The sequence below is a fragment of the Chaetodon trifascialis genome, chromosome 4 (assembly GCF_039877785.1).
Source record: "Chaetodon trifascialis isolate fChaTrf1 chromosome 4, fChaTrf1.hap1, whole genome shotgun sequence".
Classification (NCBI taxonomy): Eukaryota; Metazoa; Chordata; class Actinopteri; order Chaetodontiformes; family Chaetodontidae; genus Chaetodon; species Chaetodon trifascialis.
Window position 1 is genome coordinate 29,923,960 of NC_092059.1, and position 12,631 is coordinate 29,936,590.

Here is a 12,631-nt window from a genome sequence, read left to right on the forward strand (position 1 = left end):
GAAAATAATTCCAAAGGTTCTTTGGCGCTACTGATTTTCTCCCGATAATAAGTGGACTTAGCACTTTTTAGATGGGAGGAGAATGCAGACAGGAGAGTCTGATAGTCCCAGAGGTCAGAGGGATCTCTGGTTTTGCTCCATTTTCTCTCGGCTGCTCTGAGCACCAACCATTGCTCTCTGATAACACTGGTGAGTCATGGACAGGTGGGTTTTACGAACATGTTTGGATGAGAGTGAGCATAGATTGTTTTGAGCAGTGGCTAACGAGGATCAGAGTGTGTCTGTTGCCTCCCATTCACAGGGAGTGAGGAGAAAACATTGTGAGGAGTTATGGTGGCCGAGATTACAGAGCTGAGCTGGTGTGAGGTCCAGAGGTTTTGTCTGAAGGAGACCATTTGCGCCGGAGATTGAGGATGCTCTGGTAAGGATACACAGAATTGAATAAAGAAGTGGGCTGATACATGTAAAGGGGTGACATTTAGCTTAGCCTTGCAGCAGTTTCGAATTGCAATTAAATTGAGAGTATTGCCCACTTTTTGTTTGGCATCAGTAGAGACCTGCTTGAGGTCAAATGAGGACGGCAGTGAAAGGAAGTTGACCGGATGGGGTTTGTTAAGATGGATATTCATGTCACCTATGCCAATCAGTGGAGTGCCATCTTCAGGAATGGCTGAGAGTATCATGTCCTGGTTCAGCTATAAAGTTCCCCAGTAGCCCTGGTGGGCGATATAAGACAAATATATATGGGAGCAGTAACCATGACTGCATGATATTCAAAGGAAGGTTATTGCTTAGATGAGTAAGCTTGGTGAATTTCCAGTTTTTGGAAACTGCCACCTCCACGTCCATCAGGACGAGGTGTGTGGGAGAAAGTAGAGTCAGCTGAAGGGCTAGTACCTGAATTTGATATAGAGTTACAAGTGCTTGGATAAATTCTGTTTTAGTTACAGCACACTGGCAATTCCATAGGCCAAAAGAAAAAGCTGAGGTTTTTCTAAGTGAGTTATGGTTCTCAGTAGGGGTGTAAAGATAACCGATTTGGACCGAAAATCGTTTTGTAACATACACGATACGAGTGAATCGGTCCATGGGGCCTGGGACGGTTTAGATTCATTAAGAACGGTCCGATGACCCGGATTTATGGCCGCGCATCGGTTTTACCACAGCCGTTCTACATGGTTTTACATTCAAATACATGTGTCCAGTAGTGTTGTGTTACTGGTGTGTGAACTCTCGCGAGACTCCAGTGTTGACCTTTTACCCATGACGTAGTGCGGGATTTGCACGCAGTTTGAATGAAGGAGCAACAACATGTCGGATGAGATTTTCAGTTCGCCAAAGCTGAAATCCAAGGTTTGGAAGTCGTTTGGCTTTTTCAAAAAGAATGGGGAGCTTCACAGAAGTCAGGCGGGTGATGAACAGGATGAAGCTGGGGCTAGCATGTCTACTGCTACGAAGATGGATACAACGAGCAGCCAGCAAAATGGCAAGAAGAAACTCACAACTTTTTTTCAAGGACGACTCAGCCAGGACTCTGCAAGGTCGAAGGCCATAACTGAATCAATTGCTCGTTTCATCGCAAAAGACTTGCGACCTTATAGCGTAGTGGAAAGCAGGGGATTCCGCGACATGATCAAAACAATCGAGCCGAGATACAAAATCCCGTCACGACAACATTTCTCAGAGAAGTGTGTGCCGGAAATGTACCACAAAATAAAGAAGAAGGTTAAAGAAGAGCTAATGAAAGCAGAGAGAGTGGCACTGACCACAGATGCGTGGACTTCGTGTGCCACAAACTCCTATGTCACCATTACGGCACACCACATATCCTCAGAGTGGGAATTGAGGAACCATGTCCTGCAAACCACCGTCTTCAACGAAAGCCACACGGGCCAAAACATAGGGGCCTTGCTGAAGGAAGCGTGCGCTGATTGGGGCATTTCAGACAAACAGCCAGCACTAGTTACCGACAATGCCAGAAATATGCTCGTTGCTGGAATGGAAAGCGAAATGAGCGCGCACATTCCATGCTTTGCGCATACACTAAATCTAGCTTCCCAGAAGGCTTTCCACATCGACGCTGCTGCACGTTTGCTGGGGAGAGTTAAGAGGGTGGTCGGGTTTCTGCATCGGAACACCAGAGGTGCAGAAATTCTCCGCGAGAAACAACGGCAACTATCCTTGCCTAACCACAAGCTCATACACGATGTGTGCACCCACTGGAATAGCTCCCTCGACATGTTACAGCGGTTTTTGGAACAGCATCCAGCAGTGTTTTCCACTCTCATGTCCAGGGAGCTCCGGAAGGGAGAAGAGGTGAACACTTTAAATGAAAGAGACATCTGCAACTGTGAAGATATCGTGAAACTGATGGCTCCAGTGAAAGTTGTGACCACTGTCATGTGCGAAGAGGAGCAGCCAACAATCTCAATGATTGCCCCACTCAAGGCCAAGCTTGAAAATCACTTTCAGCCCAGGGATGATGATACACCTCTTATCGCAGAAATGAAGAGGGCATTCACCAATGATTTTGGGAGGCGATATGCAGATGTCAGTGACCTCCTATACACAGCATCAGCACTAGACCCACGCTTCAAGGCAGTGCCTTTCCTGAGTGACCATGACGCCGAGAGGGTCTTCACCAGCCTTTCTATTGGAGCTACACTCATTCACAACGAGGTAAGAAATGTTCTTTTTTTTAATTGAAGCATTACATATTTTTTCTATTGTTCTGTGTCACCATGTCTTGCAATCTGCCTTGTGATGACTGCTGATGTAGTAGTTAATGTTTTTTTTTTTTAGTTAAGAAAATGTTGTGTTAACTCGTGTTTATTTTGATTGGTATATTTTGATTGGTAGGAAGAAGCATCACATGCAGACATTCAGGGACAGCCAGATCAGGGAGACAGGCAGACAGATCTGCTGACAGGCCCTGGTCAAGGCAATCAGGAACACATTTGTTCCCAGATCCAGGATGCAGAGACAGGTGTGGTGTTAAGATGAATAGGGTGTAAAGAGTTGTAGGCTTGGTGTATCTACCTCATTTGGCACAGTAGATTAACTACTTGTATAAATTATGTAAGATTGTGTACTAGTATTGTTATTACATCAACAGCACGTTTACCACTTCTACCACAACTTTTTACCCCCTTTAAACCCTAACTACTACTTTATACCCCTGGCTAAGTAGTTTAAAGCAGGTTAAATTTGTAGGTAAAATAAGGCAAAAAAGGAGACCATAATTCACACAAGACCAGTAATTAGTGGTATTTCCCTTTCAGATGATGACCAGCCTCCCTGTAAGATGAAAAGAAAAGGTGCAGCACTGGACCTGCTGTTTGGAGAGACCTTTGAAGTGAAGGGATCATCAAAACCTTCATGTGCGAAGATGGCCAGTGAAGAAGTCGTGAGGTACAGAGAGCGTGATCCACTGCCCCTCAAAGACAATCCACTGCAATGGTGGAAGAGACAATTTGACCTCCCATTGCTTTCATCTCTTGCTAAAAGGTACCTCTGTACACCAGCCACCAGCGTAGCAGCAGAGAGAGTTTTTAGTACAGCAGGGGATATCGTTTCAGTGCAACGCAGTGTGCTCAGACATGACCATGTCGATCAGTTGATTTTCCTCAAAAAGAATCTTGGCCTGTATGAATGAACTTTTGAGTTATGCAATGTAAACAGGGGTCATAAACACAGACATACCCACCCACTCAGACGTACACACACTCCGGCACATAGACACTGACACACATACAGTACATGCCCAGATCCACTCTTGTGCACACATACAGACAGACACCCCATTGCCCACCTATTGCTGTCTGAGCCATTGAGTTTTGTCTAGAAAAAGACTGAAATGATTGGATCACAATTGGATCGACTTAAGGGCGCGCACACACACACACACACACACTTTGCCATGTGTCTCTCCATCTCTCGCTCCTCTGTCCTCCACTCATCTCCTCTAAAACCCTAACTAAAGCAGTCATGTGATATATTTTATATGTTTTAGATCCTCTTTCCTCTCTCATCCATCTCGACTGCTCTCCTCCTCACACAGGCGCTCTGGCCTATTGGGCTCTTTTATTACTTCAGTGTATTCACACACAGTCACACACATCCACTCAGACACACACAAACACTACTATTGCTCTTTGGAGCATAGATTTGTTTTTGTTTTTTTTGCCTTAGGTAGACTGCAAAAATGTTATGTTGTCAGATGACACAAGTAGTTTATTTCTGTTTTCTAATTGCAACTATCAAGACCTGTTGGATGTTCTATTATAGTATATGTATCTAAGTTATTTGTAGCACTTGTTTTTCAGTTGGTAAAGCTTCCAACTTCATTTTTTTTCTGTTTTTCAATTTTTTAATTTTAGTAACCTTATTTTAAGTACAGGCAGAGTTTAAAGTTGTTCAAGTGTATAAGCCCATTTTGGTTTCTTCTTTGTATACAAAATAAACAAAAGTTGTTTTGAAGTTTCATCTCTGTTTTTCTCTTTTTCTTAGTAACAAAGTGCCTGGGAGTTACAGTAAGTTGTCAATTTGCATCAAATCGGATCGGATCGGATCGGATCGAATCGGATCAAATCGCACCGAATCGCTGAATATTTTTTAGGAATCGTCCCTGAATCGAATTGTAGCCTGTGAATCGAGATCGAATCGGATCGGTTTCTGGGTTAAAGATTGAATGAACAATCTGATGAAAAATGAACCGTTCTCACTAAAATGAGGACTCAAATCACAATCACAATGTCACATTAATTGCAGTACAGTTTTTTTTGCACATCATTCAGCTCTACTCCGCACACTCCTCCCCCACATGCATTGTTGGACCAGGAGGAGGAGGAGGAGGAGTATAAAGGTTACATGAAAACTGCATTCTTTGCTTACCAGCAGAAATTCAAACACTCACTCTCTATGATAGCTAATGGTTAAGTGGGGTTTTATGTGATGGGTGGAGTTGGCCCTCACCTGTCACCCCAAATCCCATTTGATTAAGTCAGTTAATGAAATTGCCCTAAAGTTCAAGATGAGACATCAAAAATATTATCTTTTACCGGAAAAAAAAGACAAAAAGTTTGATATAAATATGATCAATTCAATAAAATATGATTTTTTGACACATATTTAGCACTGCATCACAGATAAATGAGCAATTAACATGGGGACACGAAATCAGAATTCAGGGAAATGTATGTTTTTGTTTCATTGTGTCTTTAATGCTTTGTGTTTGTTTCTTTTGTTTCAGATCTGGGATTTGGCAGATCCTGATGGCAAAGGCTATCTGGACAAACAGGTCGGGAAAAGATCTCTTCTCATCTAGTGCTTTGATGATGTGCTAAATATATTTTACATAGAGAGGTGCAAATGTTAATGATTTCAGATCGAGAGTTAGAGGGTAATGCGCTGTTTCCTCTCTCAGGGGTTTTACGTAGCTCTGCGACTGGTGGCCTGTGCTCAGAGTGGTCAGGAAGTCAGTCTGTCCAGCCTCAGCCTCACAGTACCTCCCCCCAAGTTTGTGAGTATGACTTCAACATTAAAGCGTAAATCCTTATCATCTTTGTATAAAAACAAACCTTTTTTTTTTTCAGAATATTGACCTTTATATTGGATTAAGATACATTACAATCACTATACGCGTCACTCATCCTGGAAATAAACAATTTCTGTCAAGTTCATATTCATGATCATGTTATTGTTATTAAACATTGTATCAGAAGCTCACTATCAGAGAAGATGTGACTTTAATCCAGGCATCTCAAACTCATTCCACAAAGGGCCATGTGGCTGCTGGTTTTTCCTCCAACCAATCAAGAGCATGCAGTCTGACCAATTAGCTGTGTGAAGACTGAGATCAGCTAACGAAATGAGTCAAGTCTGGTGTGCTGCTGCTGCTGCTGCTGCTTGGTTGGAAAGAAAACCTTCAGCCACTCGGCCCTTTGTGGAATGAGTTTGAGACCTGTGCTTTAATCCAATGAATGGATCATGTGACATTGCTATGACAGCCATCTTTGTTTGTCTGATTTCAGAAAGACACCAGCAGTCCATCTCTGAGCAGCACAGCTTCTGCCTCTGGAGAATTACACTGGGCTGTCAGGGTGTGTTTAAATACACACACATACACACACACACACACACACACACACACACACACACACACACACACACACACACACACAATTTCTTACAATTTTCTGCTCACTGCATCAAATGTTATGACTCAAATATTGATTTTGACATCTGCCCAGCTTTGTTTGGGCTGTCTGTAGTAAACCATTCTGTTTGTGAATTTGAATATGCATGAGCTTAGTGAAAAGACAGTCAGGCTCAGTCAGTCTCCTGCCGGGATCAGACTACACCAATCTAGTCCAATTTGTTGATTTACCAGCGTCGTGCCACATCGCAAGCCACAACGGGCCTCTTTACCTGTGTAATGTGACATGCTAAATTACCTGTTGTGCAGCATCTGGGATGCCCAATGACAATCTGACGAAAAGCCTCCAATGTTGGAAATATTTTTGTCTTGACACGCCTAGTGTGACATCTCCCACGACATGTTCGTGACCTTTTACCAATCAGCTACTGCCTCCAGAGCACAGTCAGGTATCCATGAGAAAGAGGAGGAGGAGGGATGCTGAGGTTGCTGCTGTCAGGTGGGACAACAAAAGAGAGGAAAAGTTTGTTGAGCTGTGGCAACAGTACCCCTGCCTGTTTGACGTTTCCTCAAGGGAGTACCATGACCGAGTCAAAAAAGATAAATGTTGGCAAGAAATAGTGGAAGCACTTCATCAGCCAGATGAGTAGCTGCTGTGCTGTCATAACTTTATCCCTGGAATATGCTTGTCATTACTCCAGTAGCATATAGTTACCTAGCTCCAGATCTGACTCCAGATCTGGAGCTAGGTAACTCCAGATCTGATGTTAAAGTAGCCTGTTTGATACAGCCAAGCCTGCTCCTTGTAGAATAAATAACTATGGAAATAAAATGATCCTACGTGAAACTCGTTGTACTTATCCTAATTGTTATCTCAGTAGATGAATAAATAATGACCGAATGGGCCAAAGTTTATGCCGCTTCTTGCATTTGCTTTCAATGTTATAGTGCACCCACATCCATTTTTTCTTTCTTTTCTTTTTTTTTGTGGTACACAAGACTGCCAGTATCACACATAATGCTTTTGTCACCATGAACTGACCTTGTGCATGAATGTCAAATAAGACGTGCTGTGATCAGTCGGGGTCATTTGTGTAGTCTTGCCAGTCACCCAGCTAGGACATGGCAAGAGTTTATGGCAGTGTGATTGTTAGATCTGACACGGTCATCGTCAAAGACAAAAATATTGTGTCGTCTGATCCCAGCGTTACTGATAAGGCTTTTTAGATAACTAGTGTGTGTTTCCCTTTGTAGCCCGACGAGAAGAGTAAATTTGATGGGATTTTTGAAAGTTTAGCCCCAGTTAATGGCCTGCTGTCAGGAGAGAAGGTCAAACCAGTCCTAATCAACTCTAAGCTACCTCTGGATGTCCTTGGGAAGGTATTGACTTCAAATGTTGGTTACATGGTTGAAGATTATTCAAGTCAGAACTTAAAGACATTATGAGTAGGATTTTTTTTTTTTTAAAAACTCATACAAAAAGAATCCCTCTCAATTGTCACTTATGACCCTCTAGATGTGTGTGGTGGTATCTGAATCTACAGAGACTGTGCCCTCTGCCTGTATTTTCCTTTTTTTTAATGTGTTTTGGACATTTCTGGGTGTCAACCTTTGGGCAGTGGGTGTGTGACCTCGTAAGCACGCATCCAAAAGGAAGCTGCAGCATGTGCTTTTAGTGGTGTTGTGTGTTCTTTGCTTGTCTTTGATCTGTGGAAGAGGGGCCAATTTAAAGTCTTGTGATTACAATCCTCAACCAACAAATCCTACTCATTCTGCCTTTGAATGTGTTGTGTTTCCCCACAAATATGTAGTAGCATGAATGTCATGATGGCTAGTAGAACTGTTGTTCACAGTTTAGGTGTTGAGCAATGAATTGTCAAGGAGCATGTTTTTTTCCTCAGTGGATTTCTGAAATAAAATCTGTAATAGTTGTAATAGTTACTCTTTGAATTATGCTGAATTGCCTCATCATGTTTTTTTCCTCCTGTCAGGTTTGGGACTTGAGTGACATAGACAAAGATGGCCATCTGGACAGAGATGAGTTTGCAGTGGTAAGTGTAATCTTCATTGTTAATGTGTATAGTTTTGATTCTCTATAGCCTAACAGAACTGTGGGTACTTGCATAAATATAGTCTCTCTGACCACTTTTTTCAGTGTAACATGCACATGTTACACTAAATGGTGTTTCACCACATCCCAAAGGTGATCTATTACATTGAGGTCTGGAAACTGTGGAGGCTATTGGAGTACACTGACCTTATTGACCTCTCTCATTAACAAGCTATATTTCAATTCAATTCAATATTCAATTAAATTCAATTCAATTCAATATTCCTCTATTTGTCCCGCGAGGGTTAAATTCCAGTTTCACAGCAGCACCAATAAAGTGGATGAAATAGTAAAGACAAGTGCATGCAAGTTAAACACAACAAGTATACAAAAGGGTGGGATAGAAAGAAAAACGTCATCCTAAAAAAATGTGTAAATAGTATTTATAGACTGTTATGTACCGGTGGTATTGCACAGGTTATTGCACAGGTTATTGCACAGATTGTTTCACAGGTTATTGCACAGATTATTATACATATTATTGTACCATTTACTTGGAGCAGTTTCTGTTGTACAGTCTGACGGCTGCAGGAAGGAATGACCTGCGATGCCGCTCCTTCACACACCTTTTGTACATTTGTACACAGAACTGGCCCTTGCTAGGTGTTTTTTTTTTCCCCTTTTGTGTGCTCCATTCTCGTTAAACTCTAGAGATTGTTGTGTGTGAAATCCCAGGAGATCAGCACTTTATGAGATTCTCAAACCACCTCGTCTGGCAGCAACAATCATCCACGCTCTGAGTCACTTAGTTCTTCTCGAACAATGCTCTTTCAAACAACTTGCAAATACAAAAGCGAATGCATACTACATCAAGAGTACAAAAAAATAGTTTTACATAGCACTTAGCATTTTTTCTCATAAACACCTGTTAAAGTCTTCAGTTTAAAGCAGCTGAACTGTTTAAATAATAACAAAACAAAAGATCAAACACAAAGCAAGTGTTTAACAGGCTTTGCTTCAACAGCAGGCCATGGAGGTAGAACTGGACTGTGGAGAAATGGTTGTGTAGGAACACACTTGCTCACAAGGAACTTTGGATTGCAATGCAAAAATGTTAGCATGTCCACATTCTCTGGGCTGAGGCTCTCGGCTCATGGACGCTATGTTACTGTGCTGCAGAGAAGAGGCCAAACTGGGATATGTATTCTTGTTAGTTTTCCACCAATGCAATGGATTTTCATCCTTGATGTGTGAGGACTTCATTCCTCACTTGGCAGTTGAGATCCTCACCTTCCTCCTATCAGTGCTCTTCTTCACTTCTTCACTTCTTCACTTCACTCGAAATAGAGGAGTGACTTGAGTTGTAGCTTGGTTTAGTCATGGATGGTCACCCAAGAAATCGTACTTGAGAAAAACATTGTAAAATGTTTTACCAACTTGTTATTGTTCAGCGTTGGTTTCGTATATCCATTTTTGACCCTTTGTTTGCTCCATTTTTCTATGGCAGCTATGTACATACCCTATTTCGCAAACAGTATAGTGATTGAGTGAGGCACAAAGCCACAAAATAAACAGCCAGCAAACTATTGGAAACCACCAAGGAGAAACTGTGATTGTGGTTTGTATTTGTACTAACAAAGAGCTATTCAGTGCTCACACATATTTAAATTGCATTACTTTGATCAAGGCCAAATCCAAATATAATAAATTTGATCGGCCTCAGAACTGGCAGATGAATGGTATTAGAACTTGTGTCTGGACTCACTAAATACGTTTGGGACATGAGTTTGATGAAAGCTATATATGCAGCCAGTAAGTATGTATTGATAGCAAGATGTGGTCCCTCAGGCCATGCACCTGGTATACCGAGCCCTGGAGAAGGAGCCTGTCCCTGCACTCCTCCCTTCTGCCCTCATCCCTCCATCTAAGAGAAAGAAGAGTTTGGGCTCAGTCACCAGCTCTGTGCCTGGACTGCCTGCAAGCCCTCCACCACCAAAAGACTCATTGCGCTCCACACCCTCCCACGGCAGCATGAACTCACTCAACAGCACAGGCAGCCTGTCGCCCAAACACACACTCAAGTCTGGACAGGTAACATACACTGTAAACACTACATTAATAAACACACAGACACTCAAGTTTGGAAGGTCATACACACTATAGACACTAATACACACACACACACACACACACACACACACACACACACACACACACACACACACACACACACACACACAAACACACAGACACACAGACTTAAGTCTGGGTAGGTAACATTTACTACACACATAGTCAAATCTGGGCCGGTAACTAAACTAGTACAAACATCTACCTGTTAATATGATACTTGATTAGTCATTATTGGGCTATAAGGCTATAAGGCTTAGTAGATTTGTTTTTGTTTTAATTGGTTTTTTTTCAGTTAATTGCCTCCTGCTATGATTTCCTAAAGAGTGAGAGGTCTGTAGGACTTTCATTAAGGTTCATTACTCTGGGGTGTGATCCTTATTTTTCATTCTGGAAAATAATTTCCTGAAAAAAATGAGAACCATACTGATTAAGAAGCAAAATATGCTCCTGTGTGGAACACTAGCGTGAAATGGATTTATCAAGGCTTGTTCTGGTTCAAAAATCCAGAAAGTTACAACATATGCATCTCTCTGTCTCAGCATTTGATGACCTGGGTGGTTCCAGTGTCAGATCGTGGTCGCTATGACGACATCTTCCTGAAGACTGATGCTGATCTGGACGGTTTTGTCAGTGGACATGAAGTAAAAGAGATCTTCATGCAGTCTGGACTTTCTCAGAATCTCCTTGCCCATATATGGTAGGGACTCAGCTAACCTCCCACTCATGCTTCATACTTGACAGTTAATATGTTTTCTATTAGACATCTGCTGGCGACAGCCGTGGCCAGAGGCATAATGTTTTCAGGTTGCCCCTCTGTCCCTTAGATACCTACATTCCTTCAGTTGTTTGTACTCTTCTCATGAAAGCAGTATCTCAGTAACGCCTTGAAGGAATTTCTTCAAATTTGGCACAAAGGTCCACTTGGGCTTAGGAACAGACTGATTCAGTTTTATGTTCAGGTTACTGTTCCCTCGCAAAACACGTTTTGGCCATAACCCTTACATAACTGTTTAATGGATAATATGATGGTGATGACATTTTATATCCAAAAGTTCAAAGGTCATCATCACAGAGGCTATGTTTACATGGACACTAATGATGTGATTATGGTCAATAATGCAATTAAGGCATTACTCTGATTGAGGTGTTTGCATGATTTGGCAGTTTTTTGAAATCCTGTTTACATGCTACTGGTTGTTATTTGGCTTTTGTGTGGAATTATGGGTACCATTAGTTTCTACATCCGTCAACTTCAAGTTATACTTGCGTTATCACCAAAAAAGGCGAAGAAGTAGAGAAAAATGAAACGGGCGTGCTAGGGCCAACTATGGTGCACTTTCTCAGCATGGATTCTATTTCCTCTGCTGACTAAAAATGCTGTTTTTTCAGTCCCGCTGCCATCTTTCATGTCACGTTTATGATGCATGTAATTTCCTGTACATGCGCAATGTGATCAGAGAGAAAGAAGTTTAGTCACATTAACATAATCAAATGTTGTGGTTTACATGGACTCCGCCATACTCGCATTAAGGCCTTAATCACATTACAATCGCATTATTAGTGTCCATGTAAATATAGCCAGTAACCTAATAATATTTTACAAAAAAACACTTTTCTGGCCATTATTCAATACATACGTTAAATCTCTAAATGCATTTGTGAAGCCTTCTGTGTGTATTTATTCACATTGAGACTGATCTGACTATAAGGTCAATGTCTTATCTGATGAATAGAAGAAATCTGTATAAATAGTAGGTTGTAAAGTAAGCAACAGTTCGAAGTTTTTGGCCTGATATCTTGACAGTGGAAACCCTTGCAGTTTATTCTTCTATTCTGATTTTTGTTAGTCCTATTCTGCTCAACAATGTGGTCAGTATAATTGCGTCTCTGTTGACTGTCTGCTCTTCCCTGCAGGGCTCTGGCAGACACAAGGCAGATAGGTAAGCTGACCAGGGAGCAGTTTGCCCTCGCCATGCATCTCATCCAGCAGAAAGTCAGTAAGGGCATTGACCCTCCACAGGCTTTGACTGCTGACATGATCCCCCCCTCTGAGAGAGGCACTCCTGTACCAGTAGGTCCCACACACAAAAACCGTGCATGTTTACTAAAGCTGAGTGAGTTACTTGTGTATCTCATGGACTGAGGAAGTAGAGTGGGTCATCCAGCAAGCATAGTAGGTAGTGGCAGTTCACACCTCCTCCTGTCCACATGTTAAAGTGTCCTTGGCAAGATGCTGAAACTTATTGTTCCAGAGGATCAGGACAGCAACTCGAATGGTAACTTCCATCGTT

The 12,631-nt window shown here is 42.0% G+C and overlaps 1 protein-coding gene across 11 annotated transcripts in view; it reads left to right on the forward strand.

Moving 5' to 3' along the window:
• The window catches only part of eps15l1a (epidermal growth factor receptor pathway substrate 15-like 1a), an 80,405-nt gene that overhangs the window by 25,482 nt on the left and 42,292 nt on the right, over positions 1–12,631 (forward strand). For all 11 annotated transcript variants that reach the window (XR_011602127.1, XM_070961035.1, XM_070961037.1 and 8 more), the window contains exons 4-11: positions 5,252–5,299; positions 5,426–5,521; positions 6,033–6,101; positions 7,412–7,537; positions 8,149–8,208; positions 10,056–10,298; positions 10,880–11,037; positions 12,255–12,411. Coding sequence is in view for 10 of the 11 variants with exons in the window: in XM_070961035.1 (XP_070817136.1) it covers positions 5,252–5,299; positions 5,426–5,521; positions 6,033–6,101; positions 7,412–7,537; positions 8,149–8,208; positions 10,056–10,298; positions 10,880–11,037; positions 12,255–12,411 (957 nt within the window). In the remaining variant the exon portion in view is untranslated. The remainder of the gene's footprint in view (positions 1–5,251; positions 5,300–5,425; positions 5,522–6,032; positions 6,102–7,411; positions 7,538–8,148; positions 8,209–10,055; positions 10,299–10,879; positions 11,038–12,254; positions 12,412–12,631) is intronic.